The sequence below is a fragment of the Podarcis filfolensis genome (assembly GCF_964270895.1).
Source record: "Podarcis filfolensis genome assembly, chromosome: 1".
In the NCBI taxonomy this organism is placed as follows: Eukaryota; Metazoa; Chordata; class Lepidosauria; order Squamata; family Lacertidae; genus Podarcis; species Podarcis filfolensis.
In genome coordinates, this window is record NC_139604.1 from 40546170 (window position 1) to 40573892 (window position 27723).

The following is a 27723-nucleotide window of genomic DNA, read 5'->3' on the forward strand; positions in this document are numbered from 1 at the left end:
GTGCCTTGCAACATGATGCAGCACTGATGAAACTGTGGAAAGAATGTATACTGGCTTTTGTAGCATTCTAAATCAAGCCACTTGCTAGGAAAACAATTAACTGTTTATAAAATGGTATAATCTTCAAGATTTCAAATTTGATTGACATCAGCATAATTAAAGCTAAATCTGCATCCATATTAGAATTGTTTTTCAGTATTTTAGAGGTTTATCATTTGTGTGTTTGCTAGCTTGCACTCATTTGGGAGGAAGAGCAGGATAGTCTTCTTATTATTACTATTACTACTACTACTACTACTACTACTACTAGGAATCAATAGTCCAAAATGTCTGGATAGCACCAAGTTGGCTACTCCAGATTTATACTATGGTTTGCTAGACTGAAATGGCCCTCTGTGAACTAGTATGTTACATATGAAATCTGAATACCTAAAGCTTTAATGCTTTCATTTTGGTACATCAGATCAATGTAGGCGTGGCCCACTGGTCTATTTCTGGAGGATCATTCACTGACTGTAGGCTGACTGCAAATAATGCTAAACTAGTTTATTCATTTATTTGATTTTTATGCTGCCGTTTTGCTCAACTGGGAGCCAAGTCAACATAATTAAACCATCAACTTAAAGTATATAATTAAAACCAAGCAACATAAAATTACATTCGTAACATCAATCAAATTATATTCAAACTGCTATTTAAAATCAAGCAACAACCTAAAAGACTACAATCTTATCCAGCAAGGCACTTGTTATGTTCCCAAGCAAGACTGCAGACTCAGGACCGCTTGGCACAGATTGCTTGTACCTTAACTGTGAAGAGATCCTGTGTATGCACTCTTGCTTTGGAAATTTAACACACTGTGGGTGACCGCTGAGATTCCAGCAAAAAACAAAAGTTCTCCCGGGACTGAAGTTAGTGCTTTCCTAATGAATTACCCAACCTGTTTCTTATAGGGCCATCCTAACTATAGGATCTTCTAACATGCACCGGTATGCACTCACTTCACAACAGTGAACATTTTGCACAAGTTTAAAAGTTTTATTTTATACCTGTGGATGCCCATTAGGAAGCTCAGAGAGGGAGAAAATGAGTGTATTCTATCAACTAACACAGCAAAGAACTGGAAGGACCAATCCTGGAGAACTACCAAGGAAAATATTACAGTACTGTAGCCTCAATACTATGGGAACATTGTTGTGAAATCCAAACATCAAACAGTGGCTGTTTTTCTTGCTAGACAGCAGTAATGGAAAGGGCTCTTGTACATTGCTGTACCCGTAACCTTAATTTTTTATGTGAAGAAACTCTCCACAAGAGACTGAACACCATCACCAACAAATATCCCTATTCCTCCCACAACATGGCCTACAGATTGATATGTTGGGCTATGTCCAAACTCAGCGTTGAATTGTAAAGCAGAGATGAGATGGACCCTGTGAAATTAAGAGAAGGTTCTGAAACAGCTAAGTAAATGCTGGAACACTGGAAGTTCTGCAAATGCCCTGCTGCCTTTCACAGTCATATCACAAACAAGCTCTTAACAGCCTCCATCAAGTGAGGCCACAAACCATGTTTCATTGACATGTTCTCCTATAAGACCCAGAGAATAACATCAGGAGGCTAAAAAAATAAAATAAAGATAACTAAGCAAGCTGGCTTTCAAGACTGGTACTTTGTGTTTCAGAAAGAACATGAACTACTACAGATTTAGGATACTTCAGAGCTTTACACTCCCAGAAACGAAATGTTGATAACTGCTTAACTGGCAAAGAACATAGCTCCCAGATCACCTGTATCCATAGGAAGATATATTTTAAAACTGGTTCCCATTTGCAAGACTGAGCCTCTCATAGCTCGCACCTTTTGTCAAATTAAGTTATTCCTTAAATTCATGCTTAACAAAAAATTATTTCATCTTATTTACTTATTTAATTTCTATAAGTGAAGCAAAACTTGATACAGAAGATAATTACCTTCAATAGGAGATAGCCTAAATGTAGACATAAAAAATAACAAACTGCTTTCGTCGTCGGGGAAGGGCTGTAAGCTCAGTGGCAGGGCAACTGCTCTGAATGCAGAAGGTCCCAGATTCAATCCCCAGTATTTCCAGGGAGGGCTGGGAAAGACCCTTATCTTAAATCCCAGAGACCTGCTGCCAGTCAGAGTAGACAATACTGAACTAGGCAGTTGCCCATGGGAGGCAACGCTGGCAGGGTTGTTCACCTGGCTTCCCAAAACTGAACATCACTACCAATTACCAAGAGGGAAAGGGGGAACAGTGAGACAGCGGGAAAGCTCAGCTTGTCCCAACCCAGAAGTGCAGAAGGCTGTGCTGGGATTTGGGCATGGGTGGCCTGCACTCAAATCCCTGCTTTATAGACACTGGGTCACAACGGTCTCAATCTATCCTGGCTCACGTATTTGCTTCAAAGGTAAGTACTTGCATAAGTACTTGTGTACATTAAATCCAATGTGTGTTTTATCTTACATGAAGAGTACACTTGCCATTTGAAACCTTACACCAAGAAATTCTCAGCCATTCTTATGAAACTGGCTATTGTAGTTATTCCCCCCAATTTTTTGCTTATGTCTAGGACCCCACAGTGTTATTGAAACAAAAACTTTCCAATCTAAATATGTCAGGGACACACTTTATGTTAACTGAATTTCAATTCCTTGATTGGCACTGTATACTGTATGTCAGGCTTCATTATATTGCCCACAGTAATTAATCAGGACCAGTTGGGTTAATGCTGACCCAAATGCCTTGCCTAACCAGGTAGTTCCAAATATGTTGCATAATCAATGGCTTCTAACATGGGTTTTTTTTGGGGGGGGGGTAACTGACTCAGGTGGTAAAGGTGGGTAAAGCCATTGCCTTTATTCCAGCTGCAATGGGATAACAGTGGGCCTTGCTTGTCTTTTTATAACAACACAAACTTAATCACTATATCAGGAATGGGGAACCTGTGGCCCTCCAGATGTTGCAGGACTCCCAAATCTCATCAGCCCCAGCAAGCAATGAATGACCAGTGGTAAGATACAATTGGTGTTGTTGTCCAATGACATTTGGAAAGCCACAGATTCCCAACCACCACACTACAGACTTGTTTTGCAGCAAAATGCTATTGCAATTAAGCCAAAGCAACTCTCCTCAAAATAATCTCTGAAAGGGCGGAGGACTACTTTTTGCAAAAAGGGGGTATATTTTCTCCTTAGATATTTGACGCATGCACACATTAGCAGATTGTTTGTCACTCATACCTGTCTTAGATAGTCTGCCTGTGCTTTTGCTGCTTCCAGTGCTATCGCCTCTTGTCAGAACAGAGATCCCACTGAAGCTGCTGGCTTTGGTCACAGCTGGCTTCAAATTGCGAAGGGAGCTATCAGAGTCGGTGCTGCTCCATGGACGGGATTCAGAATACTTTAGCTCATTGTCTGTACTGCTTTGAAGGCTGTTGGTTGACCTCCCTGAAGCATCCTTATTGACCCTGCAATTCACCAAATTGGCTTATAAAATACAGGGATTATTTGCAAAATCAGGGACAAGAAAAAGTGAAATACGTGCAAAATACTTTGGGATTTTTTTAAAAACCCAATTTATTCAATACCTAAAGATCTGCCGCCTTTGCTGGGTACTATTGGCTTCTTCCTCCTGGATTCTGTTGGCATGTTCAATAAAACAGTAGCTTAATATTTTATTAGAAAAAGCAAATAAGAACTTGTTTAAAAACTGATTTCTCTTACCTTTTGTCAATAATGTAATTCTCTTGGGAACACAGCGACTGAGGAAGAAACAGTGTAGAATGAAGATCACCATTGCTAACTACTGTATTATCAATCCCAATGTGACAAATAATATGACACACATGTTTAAATGTCTTTAGGTCACCTGTAATAAATAGCCCATACTACCCAATAACGGTTCACAAGTTAATAGTAAGATTATAGCAAGCCATGTCACACGCTAGCCTAGTCTACTCCTAATGCTAAGCCGTGGTTTGTTTAGTCTAACTATGGTTTGTTTGAACATGTGAACCCAGCCCAGCAATCTAAGCCTGACTTGTTTTATGCCAAACCATAAGGTGCTGGCTGCTTTTTTCATTACACTGTATGAAATTACAACGATACGAAAGAGTCAGAATGATTAAGAATCACCATATGTACAGGTGGATGTCTGAACTCATTTTAAATAATGGTCAGATGATTTATGCTTAATGAACAGCAATACAGAGATCTTCACTCCCTCTGTAAGGGCAGATCAGGATTGTAAGGAGGGGGTAAGGGGGGCAAGGCTACCTTGACAAAAAGTAATGCAACCTACATCCTCCACATTGGCACATCCCTACTATCCCACACTCTTGTCACAGAAGTAGCATGTTATTTTAAAAAATCCACATTCCATATTATGTAAAAAGTGAACAAATGCCTCCCCACCTTCATGTCTCTACTGCAAGTTTCTCAGAAATACAAAATATTCTTGAAAACCTTAAGATTCCAAGAAATTAATATGGACATAAGTTTTATTAGAAACAATGGAAACTGGACAGCAAGTCTTAAAACATCCAGAATTTAACAAGTCCTCAGGGGACAGCTGGCCTGATTAGTTTTTATTCCTCAGTCTGTTATCCACCACTCCTTATTTGGCGTAAATTTTCCTTATCTAAAGGTCTAGAGTTGGAGAAGAATAGCAGGTTGCTTGCTGGTTTCCAAACCAACTGAATGCTCCCTCAACACACTGTTGAATGTTAATGTAGTCACAGCATTTTTATGACCTTTACCCAATGCATAACAAAGTTATTTAAATATTCAAGTATTATAAACAAAGTACTGTATAACAATCTAGGGTCACGGTAGTCATACATAGTCAAAGATGCTATGAATGTTCCTTGTAATTTAATACCTACATCTTGTGCAAATATTCGTTCTCTAGCTCTCTGGTACTCTTCTTCTCGTTCTTCTATAGATTTGCTTCTTCTGTCATCTTTTAATCGTATTCGCATCTAAATTAAATAAGTTATTAATTGCCAATTTCTATTGCACAATGCAAGCGTGTAGTCAAGACAACTATATGAGTTCAACATTTACCTGGTTATCATCTTTGTCTAGACTAGAGTTCTCTCTTTTAAGGATGTACCGCTTTTGAAAATCTTCACTTTTTTCATCTTTTATATGTTCACAAAACTTCTGGTCAGGTCTTTAAAAAAAATGAGTAAGATAAAATAAATCATGACAGGTATGAAAATGTTTTAAATTGTGTGTACCTTTAAATCTGAAGAAGGTGCAACTCTCAGGACACACTTGGGATACTGCCCTGGATACAGCTTCTGTCCTAACACCTTCATTTTCTTTGATCTATTTTTTTGCAACTAGTGAAGTTTATGCGCTTGTGAGAGCACTGATGTCCCTTCATTTCATACGTTTATTTGAATAAATTGTATTGAGGCATACAGATACTAAGTAAAGCTAACAGCAGAATAAACATTTAATTTGTAAATGGGAATTCTAAACCCATTCACAAATAAGAAATTTATTTGGGGCCTTGCTAACTACACACTGTGGTACACTAGCACACATGTTTTGCAATTTTTTTCATTTATTTTCTACTCTAGAGATTTGCATAAAAGCAAGGATCAAGTTAATTCCTGAACTGTATTATAATTAAATGAAATACTTCCCAAACTACCTAAGAGTTACTGGATGCCCAAATGTAATTAGCAGGCACTTCAGAGAACCTTTAGACTGTCTTACCTCTTTTCTCTTAAAGGTCCCTGAATTTACTGCCCTGCAATCACCACTCCACTGAGTCGTCCCAGTGTGCACTGGGTTGATGATGTCATTAACAGCACTGATCGGCACTGGAGCGGGGAATCTGCCTATGAGGAAAAGGCAAGTTGGGTTTTATTCAATATGGAGCAGACCTCCAAGGTTTTCTTTTAAAATTCTTATTTTACATCCCAAATGATTTAAAATAAGAACATTGAAAACCTTTTAAAATAATTTACATAGTCTATAGGTTATATGAAATGCCTGCTAATTATTATTGGGGCTTCCAGAAAGCAGCCTACGTTTTTTGATATCAAAAGTTATTTTCACAATAGGGGGGCCACTAGGTGGCGCATCGGAAGATGGCTGACAATAACATCTCTCCGACCCACACGAGGTAATTTGGAGGCTATGATGGGGGTAATTAGCCTCCTTAACCCCCCCCCCCCAGGATTGTGGGGGGGATGGCCCTTGCCTGCTGTCCCCTATACCACCCCCGAATTTGTGGGTGTGGGGGCACTAGGCACAAAGCCCTCCTGTGGGATTCCGGCACTCCTGGACGCCGTCCCTGATTCGCGCCGCTAGTTGCAAGCATCTTCAAAAGAAACAATTTGGACGAGATAAATTGCACATGCTTCAAGGAAAAAGGGGAGTAAAGACTGCTGACAGAAGAGATCTCTAATAACAAGACAAGAATAAAATATGAGAAGATACGTCAAGATACGGTATGACTGAGGGGGGAGGGGGGAAAAAACCTGCCTTCCTTTTTCTTATGTGATTTAACAAGAATCCCCTCCCCTAATGAGTCAGAAACTAAGGACTTAAGCTGTGGATTTAAGGCTGTGTGGAGATAAACTTTCGAACCAAACTTTTCGTTATCTGACGAAGTGTGCATGCACACGAAAGCTCATACCAAGAACTAACTTAGTTGGTCTTTAAGGTGCTACTGGAAAGAAAAAAAAAAATTTTTTTTTGTTTTGACTATGGCAGACCAACACGGCTACCTTTCTGTATTTCGAACCAAAGCAATGTTTCAAGATGAAGCTGGAAAGCTAAGAGTTTTGGAATGACGCAGTTAAAAATGCCGTCGCCATTTTGGGAGGCATTGTTGGAGCTCTTGGGTCTGGGAGGAGAAAGAGAGAAATAGAGTTGTTTACATATCGTGGATCAACTTCTCGGTGGGACTTAAGAGCGACAAATGCCAAATTTATGATGGAAAGAGCGATGTTATCTACGAAGGAGATATATGGAAACCATCTGGACTTAGTGGAGGAACGGGAAATCCACACAGGATTATTATTTTGCTTATCGGCTTAAGGAGACTAACAGAAGAGACCGTAAAGGAAAAATAGAAATTATATGAACAAGATATGATGTGGAAACACCAAGATAAGACTGGATAGAATTATGAATTTTGTTTGGACTGATTGGGACTGATTTGGACATTAACGCAGTAATAAGAAGATGATCTGAATCCCCCTTTGGATCTTGAAGTATGGGTTCCCCCAACAAAATTTAAAAATTTGGCTTTGTAATTTGGAATTTATGTGATGTGATTTAATTTGATGTGATTGGCCAGTTAATAAAAATTATTTAAAAAAAAACAAAAGTTATTTTCACAATAAAAGGGCTCATCTGTTACTGTAGCTCATTCTCCAACTCACTAAAGTCTTCATTAACCAGGTGTCAAAGTCATTTTACAACAGGGAAGACAACAAAGAGTATAGCAAGCAAATATATGTAATTGTTGAGCACATCTTGCATAAGCACATCTTAAATATAGCTTTTTTTAAATGCTGTATGCCTGTTTCATTTTACAGACTGAAAAGATGGAGTTACAAAGATGAGATAATTATTTCCAAACACAAAAAATAATTGTGGGAATGAAATTAAAACCCTCATAACAGCTAATAAGTTCCACTTTTCTGCAATACCATTTTCTGAGCAAATATAGCTGCCACCCAAAGACAAAGAAAAAACTTATGGTATATCGGCAGACCACAAGGTGCTTGTGACTCTACTGTTATTCAGATGACTAATTTGTGGGTGAGCAATGGAACTGCGTGTTCTCTAAACTAGCTCCTCTTCCCTAAGAGGCAAGCTATACTTTAACTCAGTAGTAAGGTGTCCCTCATCCGGCATGAGAGATGCTTCCAGAAAACCTTCAGCAATACCCATGGCTCCCTTACTTCTGCATAAAATGACCTTTGTGAATATTACTTGTGACTTTCTGATCAGGCATCTACATGGTAAGTGAGGGTTAACCCTCCTGTATTCAAACTCTTACACAGCAGAAATATTTCTAGGGGTCTTCTACATGGGAGCAACTATATGAGAATCAACATCTCATTGAACACAATGGCTTGGTGTAAGGCTCCAAAAGGAAAAGAGGCCCACTGCCAGTTTCCCAATGAATCAATTTATTACATATGAAGGTACTTTGTCTACTGTTCTTGCTGAACTCTTCTATTTATGCAAAACGTTGCATGCTGTCCTTTGACTTTGGCTGCCATACTTAACCCCCAATTTGACAAAGCATTTCAGCACCTTTAACGCTATTTTTAAAAGACCAGGAAAACAACAACAAATTAACACAAAAAGTGTTGCACCAAGACCAGAAGACTTTCATGTATGATGTGAATGCAGGGAAGAAAGTTACTGAAATTATTAAGTACAATTACTGTGTGTGAGCTGCCACCGACACCATCAAAACTGAAGACTTGGTTCCCAGGGTTGGCATTAATTATTGTTTCCTCTAAATTACTACAGCTAGAAGAGAAATGTTTCATAAATGGGGGAATATGGAAATCCCAGAGGCAAATGACTGATTGAATGACGTTTGGCATACATTGTACATGGAAAAGCTTGTGCATTTTGTTTGATTTCAAGAAGGGAGATCAAGGTTGTCTGATGCAAGAAACTGTGTGTCAAGTTAGAACTAATCTGTTAAATATTACAATATTTGTTTTCAGGATAATACAGCAAAAGACCCTTTTTATGGTGTAGATAGTTACTGAAGACTCTGTTATTTTATGAATAATGTGTGCATAACAATTACAATTACAGAATAACAAAGAAAAACAGGTAGTGCAACAAAAAGCTAGCTCTAACCCAATTATACATTTTAATTGTCTTGCCTGCTGTAACCCTTCTACTTTCAAGATCCCAGATTTTTACAGTTCAGGAATAAGAATTATTCTCACAAGATGGAGGAACAGCAGCACTGGAGAGATTTCTAGATAGTCAGAGAATGAATAGTGACACCCTCACCCCAGACACTGAAAATAGCTTTCATTTATCATGATACCCACAAAATTAGTGATCCCTTTGATTTGAAATACAATCATGTTTTAGGGATCACCTCTAGGAAAAGAAGAATCCTTTAAAAAAAATGAAATAAAAATAGATATTCACTAGATTCTACCTGGGTCAGTAGACTAAAACATTCCATCATCCAGACAACTGGACTGCTTGATTAATGAAGAATAAAAAAAATTCCTAACTTACATTCTGGTATTGCTGGTTTTATTTACTATAACCGACTTCCCACTCTGGTCCACATTGTGCTCCAGTCCAAAGTAAGCAGCCACTCTGTGCAATAACATTCTATGGTAAGAGGTCATGGGGGGGAATTTCTTTCGAGGGATTCTGAAAAGTAGCATCAAGTTTTAGTTTTACTTGAGTTACTACACCGTATATAAGAAAAACTTCTTCAAAACCAGCAAGTAGCACTTACTCGTTATTACCAATGAAATCTAAGATTTCCTGTTCCAATTTCAGCAGCATCATTCTGTCCCTAGAAACAAAAAAACACAGCAGTGAGACAAAGGAGGTAGTCCAACAGAAGACAATAGTGCTTCCAGATGCTGTAATATAATAAGTGTATTAAGCAAGAATACTATTTGTTCTATTAAAAAGGATTCTATGATTCTAAATCACAAATGTATTAAAATATATTAACAAGCAGAGCTTAATAAAGCCATGGCCCTGCTCTGCCATGCACACTGGATAGGGGGGTAGGTGGGGTTCAGGCAAATTGTTGGCACAGCAACTGAGCCCAATGATATTGCATGATAGTTTGTCTTTGGATCCAGTGGATCCTGGACTGGCTCAGCCTTGGAAAGCCTTATTTGGCAGGTAGAACAAGGAGCCCTGCACTAGTGGAGTAATGCTGGTGTTGTTCCACCCAGGCAGAGCCTGGCAGAGTCTCTCTGCTTCCAGGCCTCCCCTCCCAAAAAATGGTTTCTTGGTGTAAACAACAAAAGCCACATGAGTTGCGGCCGAGGCAATTGCTGTAGATAAAGGATCGCCAACATGTTTCCCTCCAGATGTTGTGGCACTACCATTTCCATCAGCCCCCGCCAGCATGCTAGCTGTGGTCCAGCAACATCTGCCGGGGTCCACAATGGCTTCCCCTGCTATAGCCCCTGCTTTCCATCCCATTAGCCATCACTTATGTAAGTTTCTGTACTGATTTCAGCAGATAATCATTCAGACAAAGCTATCTTAACATATGAGTAAAGGGAATGGAAATAATCATTTGAAGAAGTAGGCTTTGATGCAGCAGGATACAGAAATATAAATATGTTAAGGCTTTACACAAGGCATCCTAAAGCAGTGATTCCTAATTGGGGTCTGCGTAACCCACCCATGGCACCATTCCATACCCCTCAGCTGTCCGGGTCATGTGAAAAACTTATATTCAAAACTTATTTCCATAGTTATGAGCTAATTGGGAACCACTGTCCCAGAGCAATATTTGAGGCACTTACTAGTACCACAAACTAAAATGAGCAAGAAAATTTGAATTTAAAAAATTTGAATTTAAAAACAACAAACTACCACCTCTTTACCTGGGATTATTTTTCAACGTATTTACTAAAAACTCATGTAGATCTATACCAGTTGAATCTGTATATTCTTGGCTAGAATCTAAAAAGAAAAAAGAAAGAAAAATCCAGGATTGGAGAAAATATATTAATTATTTTAGTAAAATATATTCCTTATATGTTAAGAGCTGTCCTTTTTACATATTAATAAACAGAACACCACATTTGGAAGTATAGTTGCACACCAGCTAAGAAACGAAGGGGGGCACACTTTCTGCCAACTCCCCCCTCTATACCTCACACTATTCCCAAGGGTCACCCAAACTAAACCAGGGGTAATCCCCTTTGAAGACAGGGGGTTGGTTTGGCCAACCACATCTTGGTTTAATAGCCAATATATGAACATGTCTTGGGAGCAGACAAGAAACCCCTTTACTCCTTCCTTTGTGAAAGCCAACAAGCAAGAAAGGAAGTCTTGAGCTAACTATAAATTCCCTTTTTTGTCCAAACCAGGAAACTATGGTTAATAGTTCCAGAATAAGCCAGAAAATTAAGCCAGCTTTAAACCATGGTGTCATATCCCAGCTTGTTCCCAAGTTGAAAAACATTGTTTCCCAGTTGAGACAACTTCCTGGGTTGTTTGTTCTCTTGCTCATATAAAAGGAGGGGGGGAGACCACAAAGCTTGTTCATATCTTGGGTTATTAAGTAGAGATGTGATTATCCAAACATGGCCACTGAAATCTTACTTCTGAACAAACATGCACAGAATCATACAATAAATTTGGCGACGGCCTAGTTTTTGTCCTTGGCCTTTCCCCACCTTCTGGCTTCTGAATGAAAGAGGGAGTAGATAAAAACGTTCTCAATCAGGTCCAGGCCACCGTCCTATTCCAGTTATACTTCTCCACCCTCACCCTCCCCCCACTGCCACCTCACAGCATTCCTGCTAGATTAATAAGATTTTTAAAAAGAACGATAGATAGCAAACCTCTTGATAACATTTTCCTGGGCAATTTATCAATGGACTTTTCCTTTTCTGCTTCATCTTTCAAGGGTTTCTCCTCCTTTTCAAAAGACTGTGTTAGCTGGATCTGAATTTTCTCCTGTTGAAAAGTAAAATCCGTCATTTTTTCCCCTTCCACTATGAAAAATGTGTCATTTTAAGCAATCAACCAACTGCAGCGGAGAGCCTAGTATGTTGGTTGGAATCCAGAAAGGAATCACACAGCATTGTCTTAGAACCTCTCAATCCATTTAAAAGGAAAATTGATTTATTAGCATTATTTTATTTCCCACAAACCCACTATGTGTCTTTAGTGCACAACATAGATTTCAGTGGCTGGGGACCAAACAAAACCCAAGCAGTGGTCCAGTTATAATGCTACAGCAAACATGGATTAGCACAGACAAGCAAATATATGGGCATTTGCTTTGGGTTTTGCATTGTCTCTCAGCCTGGGCTCATGCTTTATTTCGCTAGAGAGACAAACCATGTGTTTTAACCAAGATTTGTTCTCTGGCTTACCACTCAGGGGACATAATGTCGGGTCAAAACATGGCTTTGCTCACAGCAGCACAACAGCAGTAGGACCAGAAAACGAGCAACGCAGCCATGATTTTCCCAATGGAAACCTGGACATTTGCTTGTTTACGCTAAAACATGGGTTTGGCTTAACGTTACATGAAACTAGGTAATTATGGCTAGCCATTCGTTTCAGCATTTAGATGGCAATTCTATCCCCACTTACTTGTGAGTTAACTCCACTGAACTCGGTAGGAGTTACAAAAAAACAAAGTTGATGGTGCAGATTCCCATTCCCTGGAACTAACAAAGGACACAGAACTGGGGGGTGGGGAGAAGGAAAGATGCATTCTGTAAAGCTAACTCTTCCATTGTAGCGATCTTTCCTTTAGTTTATTTATTAGAACAACAACAACCAATTTTACTGCCTGGATTTGACAGAATTTACATTGATACAGATTTTTTTTATTTTGAACAATTTGTCACATACCTTTAACATATTGCTTTAGTCTTTTTTCGTTTATCTAAATCTTTCCAAAATGACATTTGCTACAGTGGACACAACTCTATAAATCTGATTTAAGGGACGTGAAATATAGTTGCAGCTAGTGGAACAGTGCTCATTTATGCCATTGAAGACAGAACAGCGGCAAAATAAATAAAGTATTCATTAAATTTTCAATTGTAACTCGTTTCAACATTCACCAGAGAATCTTCAAGAAACAGAAATGAATTCAAGTTGAGAACCTTGCCAGAGAATAACTACTATAGAGCACACAAAAACAGAAATTGTTGAATTATGTCATAAACTGCACAAAACACCACTGTTTCAAAAACTAGTTCAGTCTACCTTAAAAAGGAATATACACCAAACTTTCCCAAAGTATCAAAATAACACAGTTATAAATATTATGATGTGTAAACTAGTCATAAAACATTTATGGAAACATGACTTTTTGCATTCATTCATCTTTTAAAATGAGCTTCAGATTTTGGTCTTTTTACAACAATGTAGTCTTTCAGTCCAGTTCAAATTAAACCTTGCAGTAACTTTAATGTTCATGAAAGATGAATTTTTCAATGGACTCAAACACATGGGCAATGTCCCTGCTAGTGCATCACATGTTGGTGGACCTAGCCTTTTCAAAAGCATTAATCACCACAGAAACACTGTGCCATATTATTGCTCTGTCTTTTTAATATCATTTGGTTCCTCATGCTGGTCAATGTCCATCTATCCTGCCATAAAGGAAAGTCCAATATATTAAGCTAAGAAAATAACAAGCTGCCAAACATCTTGAACACATCCCTGCTTTAATGTATACCATAGAAACTTTAAGTACAAACCATCCGATGGCATAACCAATTGAGGATTACAATGCAGGGGGTCAGATTTGATGACCTTCCCTTCCAACTCTACAATTCTATGACTGGACAATACTGAATTTAAGGACTGTTCAACTAAGCTTGAGAGGGGTGTCTCCTGCTTTGTGATTAGGCATTTCACTTTATATCCTTTTGGCCCCTTTCAACTGTTAAGTATACCAACTAGGGATCACGAATAGGATTTCCTGAGCTACATACTGTATTGGCCCGAATATAAGCCGCACCCAAATATAAGCTGCAACTTTAAAATTGATGGGGGGGGAGAGAGAGAAAAAAAGAAAAAATATCCGAATATAAGCCACTCCATTCCTTGCTGCTCCTGGCTGCATACTGGGGGGGGGGGGGGGAGAGCCACGCTGCATTGTCAGCAGCCTTTCCCCTTCCTTGCTCTCTCCCTTCCCGGCCTTGGGGGAGAGGACGGGGGACTGCACACGGGGCGGACGCTGCTTTGCCACGCTCCTGGCGCTGTTTGCCCTGCGCTCCTGGCTGCATACCGTAAGGTCAGGAATATAAACTACACTTTAACTTTTCACAGCTGGAATTTGGGGAAAAGGTGAGGCTTATATTCAGGCCAATACGGTATAAAGTATACAGATTAGGCCCTCTGCTGCTGTTCTCAAAGACTCAAATTTGCATAACATCTGTGAATATTTTTAGGTCATATTCAAATTTTTACCCTTGTCTTGCAGGTGGGGGGTGGGGTGGGCAGGCCTGAAATAAATCTGGAGTTACACACAGGTAATAAGTTTGACAAACAGAATGCCAACAGGTGTTTACAGCAAAATATGAACAAATGCCAGTTAGCTAACCGTGTGAACAAAAATACTCTGAGAATATGTAGTTTCACACTTTAAACTAACTTGTGATTCTTTTTGCTCCAGCCAGTCCACTAATTCTCAGCCTAAAGGGCTGGCTCCTCTAAGAATGGCAGCTCCATGAGCAGAATGAATGGGTCTCCTAGCAACTCTCAGCACCCTTAATAAACAATAGTAACCGGGGTTGGGGGGGAGCCATGACTGTATAAAGTGGTATGATACTGTTTTAAATGTATAGCAAAGATGGAGCGTAAGTTCGCTTTACAGTGAATTTCTTCTGGTTGCTAGGATGGAAGAAAACTATACCAAACAGGAAATAAAAGAGGGAGAAACAACAACACTTTAGGACAGCAGGTTTCAAATCTATTGCCCAGTGTCCAAACAGCTCACTTACCAAACATAGATCTTACTTCACTGACTAAAAACACAAAAAGGCAGGAGCAGGCTGGCTCATCTCAGAAAAGTCTCTGGGTGAGTGGCTCTACACAACTTCAAAACTTTCCTTTCAGAGCATACAAAAATCTGTTTTGGGGTGTTTTTTTACTAAAAGCTAGGAGTCCAGACCCTTGGTTGGCTCTGGGCCCAGTGCACAAAGCCTAGTCCCCTCTCAGTGGCCTTGATCTCCTTACTTACTCAGGGCTCAACAAAAATTAATCTAAGTTACTCTCAACACACCATACTTCCTGTAGTTTAGCAAATTGTGAAGATACAACAAAACAACTGTACTGCAAAATCTACCAATATCATTTTAGAGAATGAAAGAGAAATGCTTCTGCTTCGATGGAAACCTGACTCACCCTCACAGCTGAAGTTAAAAGAGAAATATGAGAAATCCGTTCATTTCGGAGAATAATTCAACCCTACATTACAATTCTGATTTGACTGATAGGAGTTACTTTATTGTAGAAAACAACAAAAACAAAAAACAACCCCAACACCTCTCTTGCATTTGAGTGTAGGAATCTATTATCTTTTCCAACTCCTGCTTCCATTATGCCACAGATGTCAAGGAGGTTCAGCCAACTATAGTGCTAGTATCACTTCTGAATATACACAAGACAATATGACTCTCTTGACTATGGAAGTAGAAATCGGATCCTCATACTACAATGGAATGTTGTAAGGTATGAGTCATGACCCCCCCCCAAAGTAGTTAGCTAATTTCCCTGATGAGGATTTGCATTTAGTAAATAACTTAGTATAGGTTCATAGCAAATAACAGAATGCATACCCCTGCTGTTAAAGAGAAATAATCTTATTACTGCTAACTGACAACTAAAATGATACAGATACCACATGCCAAAGAATGTACACCAGCACACTGAAAGGAACACCTATTTTAAAAGGTAGCAACTTTCTGACTTGTGAGTTCAAAAATAACAACAAAACAACAACTAAGCACTTATTTTACTTGCAAAAGGGAGGAGAAAACTATATTCCTGTCAGATATATATTTGCAGCGGGGGGGGGGGGGAACCCTGCTTTCATTTCTAATCCCTGTCACCTACGTCATAATACTGAGCACCACATCATCCAACTTCTCCCATTACTTTCTATTTCTTGACTCATTTAGACCTTTTCCAGTTGTACCTTGGGCTTGCTCATACAGCACTAAATCATGGATTAGTGTTCCATGCAAACCAGGCCAATGACTATAATAAAGCCCTATGATACAACTGCATTTGCTCAGGAGTCCCCACACAGGGCAGACTTTTAAAGAGATTTACAAGACAATCCCACTATGCTGCTCTAGTAAGATGGACTCATAAGGCCACACTGGTGTAAAGGGAAGAAGTACCGTATTTCTACAGAACACGAAATTCAGGCACATTAAATATGACTGCTTCAACATCAGAAAACAAGTCTCTAAGTTACTAGTAGGTATACTGCAAATCACTTTATTGATTGCAGAGCTAAACCTTCTATAATGTATTAGTCACACACAGATATTCTAGAGTTACCAAACATTCAAAAATCAAATGACTTTGTCAGCCAGAAAGCTGGGTATGAGCCACAGGAGACACAGAGCATGTGTGCAAACTATATTCACTCAACCTAAGTACTTTTATATTATTGATCAAGGGAATGATTTAGTGTTCTATCGTGATGAATTGTTCACACACCAACATGCATCCATATGCATACACTTTTTCTAGCTGCTCACATATTCCCCAAAAGGGCTAACTGCAACCCTACTCCCGCTCTCTTTCAAAACATTCTTTAAAGAGCAAAAAACCCAGGTTTCAGGTCTCATACTCAAATTTATTTTTACCTGGATGTCCTGTGAAATTTCAGCTGTGGGGGGTGGAGGAGATTCTTCACACACAGCCAGGCCCCGAACTAGCTTTAACTTTGTACTTGACTAAAGAAAAGTATTTATAAATTAAAAATCTACAGTTCACAGATAGTTTTCCTCAATTTAACTTACTGCCAAGCGCATAACAAAACTGCTCACATTCGTATGCTGACTATTTTCAATACACAATCATTCATTACGAGAAGGCAAAAGAACAAGCAGTTAAAGCTTTAAAGTCATCATGATTATCAGCAGAAAGCAACTTCAGTTACTGGGAAAAAAATTAAGCAAAGAGAAGCACTATTTCCTCTGTCTAGCAACAAGAAGCCACTAGAAATATACAGGCAAAGCAAAACAAAACAATTAGGCAAATCAAAAATCCAAAACAAAAATACTTTATTGCCAAAGAAAAGAACAAAACTGAAGTCAATACATATTTTCACAAAATAGCAAGGCTTCATCAAGCATGAAGACTTCCTTAGCATGCCAGCACACAAGTCTACTGTACCTTTGACCTTTTTCCTGTCTGTCCCAAAGACTGCACTGGCCGCTGAATGGTGAGCATAACAAAAGAGAGTTTGCATTAAAACTTTATGCACTGACTGTATAAAAGCATTAATCAATTCACCAGTGTGCACAGCAGAGAGAAAACAATTCCATGCTGACCATTATTTGCAGAATTATCCATCCTATGAGCAAATGCAAAAGGCATGGTCCCAAGATCTTTGGATGGAGAAACATCAACCTTCCTTTCTAGAACAATAATTCTGTTTATATGTTGAAAAGTCTGTCAAGTTTATAACTTGCTAATGAAAAGTTAACACACCCCAGGACAAGTGCAAAAAAAAAATGTCCCTGCCCGCTCTGCCCCCCACATCTGCTCAGCTCAGACTGGCAAAGGGGTTACACAACTGTCAGAAACTAAAGAAGATTATTGTTTCTAAAACAGCATTGTCGCCACTTAGCCAATACTCTTCTGCCTGGTTTACGTTCTGGAAAGTAACTACTGTTCTTACCACCTTTTACTGTATCCCTCAGAGAAAATGCCATCTTCAATAGGCACTAATACACATATAAGCAAAAACATCCTGCTGAAAGCAATCAAACTTTATATCAACAGTAATCTGATCAGCCACTAGGTACAGCCAATTTGCCACTGGCTGCCACAAGTTGAAAATGGTCTGGAAATAACCTGCATCAAAACTACTACTTCATCCAGTATAGAAATGACACATGACTAGGCCTGGGTGATATATCAATATACCGCCAACGACCGGTATGAGGAACAGACTGTGGTCAGCTTCACTCAGCGGAATATCACTGGTGAAACCGCCACTACTCCTGAGTCCCTCTGCTAGTGACTTCCTCCAGCAAGCATTGCTGGCAGAGAGACTTAGGAGTATTAATGTATTTAAACCCAAGTGCCGCTCATCTTTCTAAAGGTGCTACATAGAAATAGTCCAAAGCAGCTCAATTTGGACAGTTGTTTTCAGTTGTGGATCTCCAGAATTGTGTAAAGGTAAAGTAAATATGCTTGGTGATACAATTCTAAATATGGGATCCCAAATCCTCCTTCCTTTATCGGTATTTGCATTGTTTGCATATACCATATTTTTTGCTCTATAACACGCACCCGACCATAACACGCACGTAGTTTTTAGAGGAGGAAAATCTGTAGGCATGCCACCCGTAGGCATTCCCTCCATAACACGCACAGACATTTCCCCTTACTTTCTAAAAAAAGTGAGTGTTATGGTGCAAAAAATACGGTATATTCTTGGAACTGAAGAGACCCTAAGGCATTTTCTAAACGAAGATTTAATTTTGTGAAAGCATTTGCTTGCAAGTTCTGAGATAAAGCTGAAGGTTCACTAGCCCTTGGAGGTAAATTAATTGCTTGCAGAAATTATGGATGCTTTCCTTCAAGTTAAAGATAATAAGTGGTTACTGCTTAGAATGTCTTAAGCTACATCAGGCATAGACAAACTTGGCCCTTCAGATGTTTTGGGACTACAACTCCCATCATCCCTGACCACTGGTCTTCTTAGCTAGGGATGACGGGAGTTGTAGTCCTAAAACATCTGGAGGACCAAGTTTGCCTATGCCTGGGCTACATTTTAGAACTATTTAGTTTGAAAGCAATTCAGAAAGGGAGACATCTTAACAGATATAAAAATATACATGGTGGAGAGGAAGAGAGAGAGAGAGAGAGAGAGAGAGAGAGAGAGAAACCCGGGGTTATCAAATCAGGAGAATCAGGACAAAGGGACTACTTTTTCCACACACTGCATGATTAAACTACAGCTTAGACAGTAGTCTTCTTCTCAATGAAAGTGACCAATCTCAGGTCAACCAATGCTTTTAGTCACAATAGCAATATATTCCCCCCAGAATGAAAGCCTCTGATTATCAGTTGCTGGAGAACCACCATGGGAGAGAGAAACTGTCCTCATATCCTCCTTACAGGCTTTCCACAGGCACCTGGCTGACCACTGTAAAGGAACAGGATGCCAGACTGAGTAGTCTGATACACCAAGCTCTTCTTATTACTACACAAAGGTAACGTTCCCTAGAAACATCCCTTGATGGTGGATAAAGCTACTGTAAACAACCTCTTCAGAAAAGATATAAATATCTTTTGTTTGTTCATCTAACAGTGAGCTAGACCTTTAAATACATGTATAGTTGTTTTTCAAGTGTAAGTAAGAATCTAGGGGCAGGCATAGGCAACCTTGGCCCTCCAGATGTTTCGAGACTACAATTCCCATCATCCCTGACCACCGGTCCTGTTAGCTAGGAATCATGAGAGTTGTAGTCTCAAAACATCTGGAGGGCCAAGGTTGCCTATGCCTGAACTAGGGTCCAAGATCCTTCTACTAGGCCTATTGTTAGAACTTGCCCAATTTCAAGTGTGCAAACTGTGAGATGGCGGTTTTTGGTAATACAGTGTGCACGTGTGGGATGCAGCTGCATTTGCACCAAATGAGAGATTAGGAGATCATGCAAAGAGTCCTAGTGGTGGAGCTGTATAATCCAAGACTGACAAACAGTCAGATGCTTAGGATCACTGCTATAGGATCAAGTTTTATAATTGATGCAGGCCTGAAAGGAACAAAGTTATTTACAACAGCATGCATAAAACAGTAGCATGCATAAAACAGTTAGTGCTTTTATGCATAAATTATAAATGTTGACTTCTGATAATGTATGTGGTTTACATTAAGGATAAAGTGCTGTTTTTGACAGATTTTGTCATAGATTTTTTTTGTCCTTTCCTATTTAGCATTGCTAGCAACATCACCCTGATAAGGTAACTCTACAAAAGCACTGATGCCCCCAAACTGGAACAATGTAGGCGTGCGTTGCCAGATGCAGTAGGTACCTGTAGAAGTTGTCAGTTTTAAATGTTTTCAGTCTTAGGCACCAATTCTAACCACACTTATCTGGGAGCAAGTCCCATTGAATATACAGTTAGGATTGCAGTCTTAAAATTAGAGCCTCTTGTGTATATTACCATGAATAAAATTTTAAGGAAAAATGATTTGGAGCCCAACTTGTGCAACAGAATCTCCCCTTTCTACCACCTGCAAGTCCCTAAATCTTTATGGATTTAGGGGTCCTCCAAATCTTCTGGAACAGATCTGAGGAGGGTGCAAGGTGCATGCAGAGATGGGAGCAGAGCAGAGTGGAGGTAGAAGTTCCACAGTGTACAGTAAGTTAGTATCCGCAGGAAGCAAAAATAAAATATCTGAGCTTACCATAAAAAGCAAAATGGGGTAAAGGAGGAAAGGAGAACAACACAGAAGGAGAGAAAGAGCTCCACTGTGACTAATAGATCATGCTTATAACCAGAGGGAATGATTTCATATGGAAAGTGAACTCCTATAAACTTAAAGGGTGCCTAGCATTAGCACCCTTAGAGGCACTTGCTTGTAATTTGGCAGTATGCCTGCAAATTTCATCTGCTTCTGTTAAATGGAGTGTGGGAAAGGCTTTTTCTTTTCTTTTTACATTTCCTAATGGTGAATGAGGAGGAAACATGAATCACACTCTGATGGAAACAGCCTAATCTGGAAACCTATGTAGTGTCTCAGAGAAAGGTTCCAAAGTGCTAAATCATGGCCTAAACAAAATCCTGCAACCCATGCATGCCCCCTCATATATATAGATGCATTCATTCTTTACTTAAAATTGCTAAACTCATTACAATGAAAATCAAGGCCTGTTAAAGAGAAACTTACATGTAGCAGGCTTGCATCAATGCTTAATTTGAGTAAAAGAAATCATCAACAGCACAATTTGTATTAAGTAGGTGGCATTTGGAGGAAGGATTTTTCTATCTCATTCATTTTACAAGTATCTTTTCCTAACAGATGGGCAAACCTTTTAACTGTAATCTAAAAACCAGGTGCAAATTGCTTCTTTCAGTCTACTTACAAATAACATGAGAACTGCCTATAAAGCACTTTTTCTGAATAAGAGTGTGCAATATGATCACATTCTTCAAGAACTAAGATTAAGGGAATAGAGATGCCAAAACAACAGGTGATGGGAAGCGGTAAGGACTCAGGAGGTTAGTAGTACCTATAACACAGAGAGTTTCTGCATGACACTAATTTCCACATAGTAGTGTTAGAAACAGATGTGAAAGCTAGGAGCTAAATGGCACTTTAAACCTAGGTTATGGGCGCAACAACGGAATATCTAGGCACGCTTTTTTATAACAAGAATACAAAGCTGGAAATGAATGAACTGCAGCTAATAATATATTTTCACGTGGTCCAGTCCTTCCCCATCCCACCCCCTAATATTTTTAAGAGGGTCTCTCTTCCACTCTTCAGAGAGTAGCTGGAAGTGGGGAGGCACGAAAAGGTCCTTATTTCCTTCCACTCTGCAGTTTTAATCTGAAATATTAGACGCAGTACTGTGCCCAGAGCTCAGAAACTGCTTGTGCTAATGAAATTCCCTGTTACAAAATGCGCCTAGAACAATGGGAGTTCCGAACACTGCCACATAGCCTCAGTTTAAAAAATAATTTCCACATGGCTTATACTGAGAACACACTTCTGCTCACAGGCCTATTGCATGTACCTATTGGGGGGGGGGAGACATTTCTCACAGTGTCACCAGACATTCATAGCAGGAAACTCCCCATTCACATACAAGCCACTCTGAATGTTATAGCTATCACATGGAAGCTTCTTCAGGCATTATAATGCTGAAACCAGCATAAATTGTGTTAGATCTATTGCTCTTAATACTTGGGGGAACTGTATCACGGTCTATCCCAAATCATAAATGAGCAACTAAGCTATAATCAAATATAATCAAGTCACATATTGTTTATAATCAGCGCCAACTGTACTATTTCTACTTTATGTAAAACAAAAATCCGACAAATGCCAATGTCAAGGAATGCAAGGTATTCAAGAACTCAAAGACCAAAAGTAATGTAGCACTGAGTATCAAATAGGTTTGTCATTAAGACCCAGTGAGGCCAATGTCTTGTACAGCAAAGGCATGCAGGGGAAAGAATATGAGAGGTGTGTTCTTCCGCTTCATCACTGTGTTCGCCTTCTTTCAATTCCAAAACTAAAAAAAGGCCTACAATGACATGGTGTCAGTAACTTGCTTTGAGTCTAAACCACCTCCTCTTATTCACTTGCCCTCTTGGAACTGCATGTGGAGGCTGGCATTACATTAGTCTGAGCAGTGGAACGAACAACAGCAGCAGAAATGCTGAAGCCCTGCCTGGAGTACAGGCCCTGGAACACTAGGTACTGGAAGCACTGTGAAGTTCCCTTATTTCCTTAGAAATATTCGCTAACAGGGCTTCTCTAATTTCCTGCAGCATTGCTTCATTCAGTTGTAAAGGCTGGTCTGTGGGGAAAAGGGTAGGCTACTCGCATGAGTTTGTATCAGTTGCTATAACCACAATACGGACCATTGACAAATCTATTGCTGGCTTTACTAAAACTACAGACCCCTGCTGACAAACTCTAGGGGATAGATTAAAACCATTATAGTCATTACTTGAGGAAGAGGAATTCACTACCTCTGTACTTAGCTTATGAGAAGTCCCTTCTTCCTCCAAAAGCAGCTCCATTGTGCCCCTACAAATCAATGCAAGGCAGGAGAGAGATATTTGTTGACCATTTTCTGAGTGCTTCACAACAACTCAGCAGCAGATGGCTGCACCATAGTTGCTACCTCTGCCGCTTGGATAAGTGGCAAAACAATCTATGGCAGGGCTGAAGAGGTTGAGGAACCAGACATTCCCGCCAAAACCGCCGCAGCAGTTTCACACACTATTTTGCCTGCCACCCCACCAACAACTCCAACTGTGGGCAAAGTACTGAACTTGCATTTCGCAGGGACACCTGGCATTGTGGTGCAGTGCGGCTTCTTAAGCTTTCCCCTTTTGCCTCCTCTACATGCTAACTGCAAACTTCAGCAAACCATCTGCCTGAACATAAACACACACAGGAAGAGGAAGTGTGGGTGTACTTTAAGTTGATTAGGAGAACTGAGATGACAAAATATTGGCCAGAAGGTCCAACTGGGTCCGTAAGGCCAGCGCAAGCCAACCTGATGGGCAGGTTTCAATCCTGTTGGGTGCTGCTTGACCAACATGATTGAATCCTCAGTCAGTAGAGCATGAAACCCTTAATCACAAGCCTGTGGGTTCGAGCCCTACATTGGGTGAAAGATTCCTGAATTGCAGGGGGTTGGACTAGATGATCCTTGTGATCCCTTCCAACCCTACAAAATTATAATCCTATGATTCTCGTCAAGCTTGTGAGGAGAGGGTTAACCTGCTGGGTGTTGTTTTGTCAGGGAACATGTTGGTGAAGCAGATCCTTCTCCTGCAGGTCAACTTTGACAGGTGGGTAGCATTCAGGCAAAGGCATTTAACCCTTTTAAGATGGCTAGACCCTCTAAGCCACCTTTAAGTTTACTATTTTCAAAAAAAGATGGCTTTCCATTTTTGTTGAGTTAAGCAGAATATGAATGCTTAAGTAAGCAAAAAACTGAAGCACTTTTGAAATGAACCAATTTATATAATTTGGAAAGACAAAACACGACCACACATACAGAGTAAAAAGAGGAACCACCACACAGCAAAATTCATGTATTCCGTTCATGGAGCGTGTTGTTTGGGCCACTGAATGCAGTCACAATATTAATAGTGAGATAATAACTCTACAATTTGGTGCAACAAAACATGTACTGCTACCAAAATACCTCCATCTCCCTATCTGGGAAAATTGGCAAACGTACCTTCATATCTATTCAGGAATAACTGAAAGCAAACTAACAAGTAAACAATAAGGGAAGGGAAATGTAAAGAAAGAGAAAAATATACATGCAGTTTCTGTTATTAAAACATCATTGAAGTTGAATGGCATCTAACAGTAGGAAATTGTGGGGTGGAACCTAAAAAGTGCAGTAGCACTAAAGAATTCATTGCTCAATATGCATTATGAGGGTGAAAATAAGGTGAAAGAAATCTCTTACCTGAACATCATTTTTATTATCGGTACACCTTTCATCCTTTTCCACTTGAATTCGCTCGTGGCTTTCTGATTTTATGAAGGGTTGCACTGCAGTGTTGTCTTTTACCTCCGTTTCTGAATCTTTCATTGTTTCACCTCCCTCCTTTACAGTAACAGTATCAGTCATCCTCATTAGAAAAGGTTATTTTAAAAATCTAAAGGAAATATGGAGCCTTAAAAAGAAGAGGAGGAGCCATTATAATTTGTGTTCTCCTAGTTCACATATTATATAACATAACTGTAACAAGAACAATATCTAATCCACGCTTAAAAATAAGTTTTCTCCATGAACATCCTTTCATCATGAACGACCACAATTACAGATCTCAGAACCAATTTAAGTATCAAAATTAAGTCTGAAAACCAAACAAGATTTATTAAGCTTTAAGAGTAAGAACTATGAAAGTCCATTTATTAAAACTCCAGTGTGATTCCCCAACTAGAACTTTGAGCTTGATCCAAGAAAATGTCATTTTCAGTAGAATATTCTCTACCTATTATTTGTACTAAACATATAGAGTGGAAATCCAGTCATAAGATGCTCCTTTTCAGAACCCCCAAAAACTGTTCCAGAGCACTGGATGAATTTGTGGAACAGAACAGGAGGTGATGAGGGATGCAAGTGGAAATTACCTCCCCCTTTATTCCAGTGGGAGCCTCTACTGGATCTCAAATTATTTTATAAAAAGAAGAAGTCCTTTCATTCATGGAAGGGATACTTTGGATCCAATCCACAGTATTTAAAAATCAGACAATCTGTTAAGAAAATTTAAAATGAATAAAAGCAGGATACATGAAAAGTAAGGGAAGGCCAATGACAAATATTCAAAAAATGGATTAGCCATTTATTAGGCCACGCAAAATGTCACAAGTAATGTAGTAAAAGCTTTTGTTTCCCAGAACTCCCTCTCCTCTATCTTTGCCCTCCATTGCCATTCCCCTTGTCTTTTTAGTTTGTAAGCCTGATGGAAAGACTTCTGTCTCTCTCTTTATTTTATTTTGTTGACATCAGCCACCTTGGGAGATAATAAAAAGCAGGATAAAAATATACATAAATACACACATAGTCAACAGCTATGGGGTCCATTCTACATACTTAAGTCTTTAAGACCGTAACCCTAACAACACAAACTATGAGCCAAGTTCCATTGGACACAGTGGGATTTTTTAGTAAACAGGCAAAGGATTTGCACTGTTAAGTAGAAAACTTAGACCTTTAAAAAAAAAATCTTATTTAAAAGAGTTACATAATCAATAGCTGCTTGGCATTACTTGCCTGGTGTATCCTGTAGATCTGCGACTGCGGTCTCCCACAAAAATAAAATAAAATAATCCAAGGATCTTTTTCACAGTCGCCAACCAAGATGTCAGTTGTGATGAACCATCTGGAATCTGGCAGGAGTCCCATGTCCTTATCACCATTGGAGACCCCTGGACTGTATTATATTGTCTGGCATCAGAAATACCATCCCTTTTAGACACCTAAAACAATTTTATATATATACATATAAAAGTCAATCCAAAGTTTAGAATCTTTTAAAAACATGACATTAAGCCTACAATCCTTTCAATAGCATCCTCCCAGATTGCCTTTGAAACATGGGAAATGTACAATCTTCAAGATACACTTAGCAAGTTATTCTTAATAATGACCATTAGTAAAACTAGTGGTAAGTGAAGAAAACTGGGTTGCAAGACATCACAGTATAATTTCAACCATAATAAATTTGAGATTCATCAAATTAAGACAGAAACATGAATCTTATTGCTACAGAGGTTGTTGCGTCTTCAAAATGCTTGCTTTGGCAAAAACGTGCATACTATATCCTAATGTGTTCTACCATCAGTATCAGACGCAGTACGGTCAGCTCACAAAATCAGGCAGAATGGCATAAGCACTAGTACAGGCACCCCCAAACTCAGCCCTCCAGATGTTTTGGGACTACAATTCCCATCATCCCTGACCACTGGTCCTGTTAGCTAGGGAAGATGGGAGTTGTAGTCCCAAAACATCTGGAGGGCCGAGTTTGGGGGTGCCTGCACTAGTGTAAGGCCACAGTTGTGCCATTGTACCATCATTACAATTTGAAGCTTGTACTATGGCTCAATTAGGTGGGTGGGGGAAGCAGCCCTATTGTGCTGGTTCCCACTAGTACAATGATTCAGTCGAATCTGGCCCACTGTCTGACCAAGTTTAAGATGACTTCCCCTTGTTAGTGTGCCATACACCCAAGTATTTCTTTAGTACATTGTTGTTGTTTTAATTAGCTTTTCACGAGTCAATAACAGGCACAGACCCTGGCTATTATGCATTGACATTTCAAAAGGCCCTATGACTATGAGACAACATTATGTGCTTTCATACTGGTGATTTTCAGTGCATGCTTTTTGATGGAAAAAAAGATGCATTCATTCTGTGAGCAGGGAACAAATCTGATCAATTCCTCATTTTTATTTTTATATATTTATTTAATTTCTATACCACCCTTCAAGGGTCGCAGGGTAGTTTACAATATAGGCACATAAAAAATACACAACATAGTAACAAACAAAAACAACAACCCCCCCTCCCCCAGTATTTTTCATTTCTTCCCCACCTTAAGACTGCTCTACACTAATTGTACAACGAAGTCATAGAGCAGTCTGCACCATTTTTAAATAAGCTCTCCAGTTAAAAGCTGCAAAAGTACAAAAACAGGCCAAAGCCTGGGCTCTCCCCTTAATAATTTAGTTTTTGGCAGGGTTGGGCAAGAATTTAAAGAAGTATCTAGCCTGAGGTAGTGCCCCATATTCTACCACCTCATTCCAATGCATCTGTACATACAGTCATGGGTCCCATTTCACTTGAAAGGATACTTGTGTTGGCCCATAAGAAAAAAGCCAACATTCATATTAGGGCAATTACCTCTGTTTAAAATTGCGGCACTTTAATTATGCCTTATATGGATTTCCTGCATCCCATTCATGCACAGAAGGAAGCTGTGCACTTAAATAGGTCAAGGCCACTGGGAATTGTGATGTCTCTATGCAGCTGGAATGCAGTAAGATTTGAAATGTACTCTGTAGCAAAATGCGAAAGTGCCAACGATCGACCAATAAGTCTATTGTTAAACATCAGGAAATTGTACGCTAAACATCTGCTAAATAAACTAACTACTTGGGCTTGATGAAAATAACATCATAGGTCCAGAGCAGACAGGGTTTAGGCCAGGGAAATCCACTTTACGCAACTGCATAGTGTTATCTCACTTAGCTGCTAAGTACACGCGGCTTCATAAAGAATGTCTTTATGTGGCCTTCCTAGATATCAAGGCTGCTTTTGACACTGTTGACAGGGGGCTGTTATGGACCAAATTGGAGACAATGGGCCTAGAACCTAGATTACTATACTTGATCAAAAAGCTTTATACAAAGAACACCTGTCGTATAAGAACACCAGGGAATGTAATGACAGATCCCGTCATTATAAACCGAGGAGTAAACCAGGGCTGTGTAATCGCTTCTCTCTCTTTTTAATCTTTTTCTTAATGACCTTGCTTCTTCACTAAAAC

General features: G+C 39.4%; 1 protein-coding gene across 13 annotated transcripts in view; it reads right to left on the reverse strand.

The window, feature by feature from the left end:
* The window catches only part of R3HDM1 (R3H domain containing 1), a 48372-nt gene extending 22785 nt beyond the window's left edge, over positions 1-25587 (reverse strand). For 4 of the 13 annotated variants that reach the window (XM_083581946.1, XM_083581955.1, XM_083581951.1 and 1 more), the window contains exons 1-13: positions 25449-25587; positions 24135-24345; positions 17125-17166; positions 16593-16682; positions 11586-11700; positions 10620-10698; positions 9503-9562; positions 9274-9414; positions 5089-5197; positions 4908-5003; positions 3748-3785; positions 3612-3662; positions 3265-3491 (exon numbers count right to left, since the gene is read on the reverse strand). In XM_083581946.1, coding sequence (XP_083438072.1) covers positions 3265-3491; positions 3612-3662; positions 3748-3785; positions 4908-5003; positions 5089-5197; positions 9274-9414; positions 9503-9562; positions 10620-10698; positions 11586-11700; positions 16593-16682; positions 17125-17166; positions 24135-24305 — 1219 coding nt within the window. In that variant the 5' untranslated portion in view covers positions 24306-24345; positions 25449-25587. Of the gene's footprint in view, positions 1-3264; positions 3492-3611; positions 3663-3747; positions 3786-4907; positions 5004-5088; positions 5198-9273; positions 9415-9502; positions 9563-10619; positions 10699-11585; positions 11701-16592; positions 16683-17124; positions 17167-24134; positions 24346-25448 lie in introns of those variants that run through there. The other 9 variants (XM_083581947.1, XM_083581957.1, XM_083581953.1 and 6 more) reach the window with 5 other exon arrangements.
* Positions 25588-27723: the final 2136 nt, after the last annotated feature.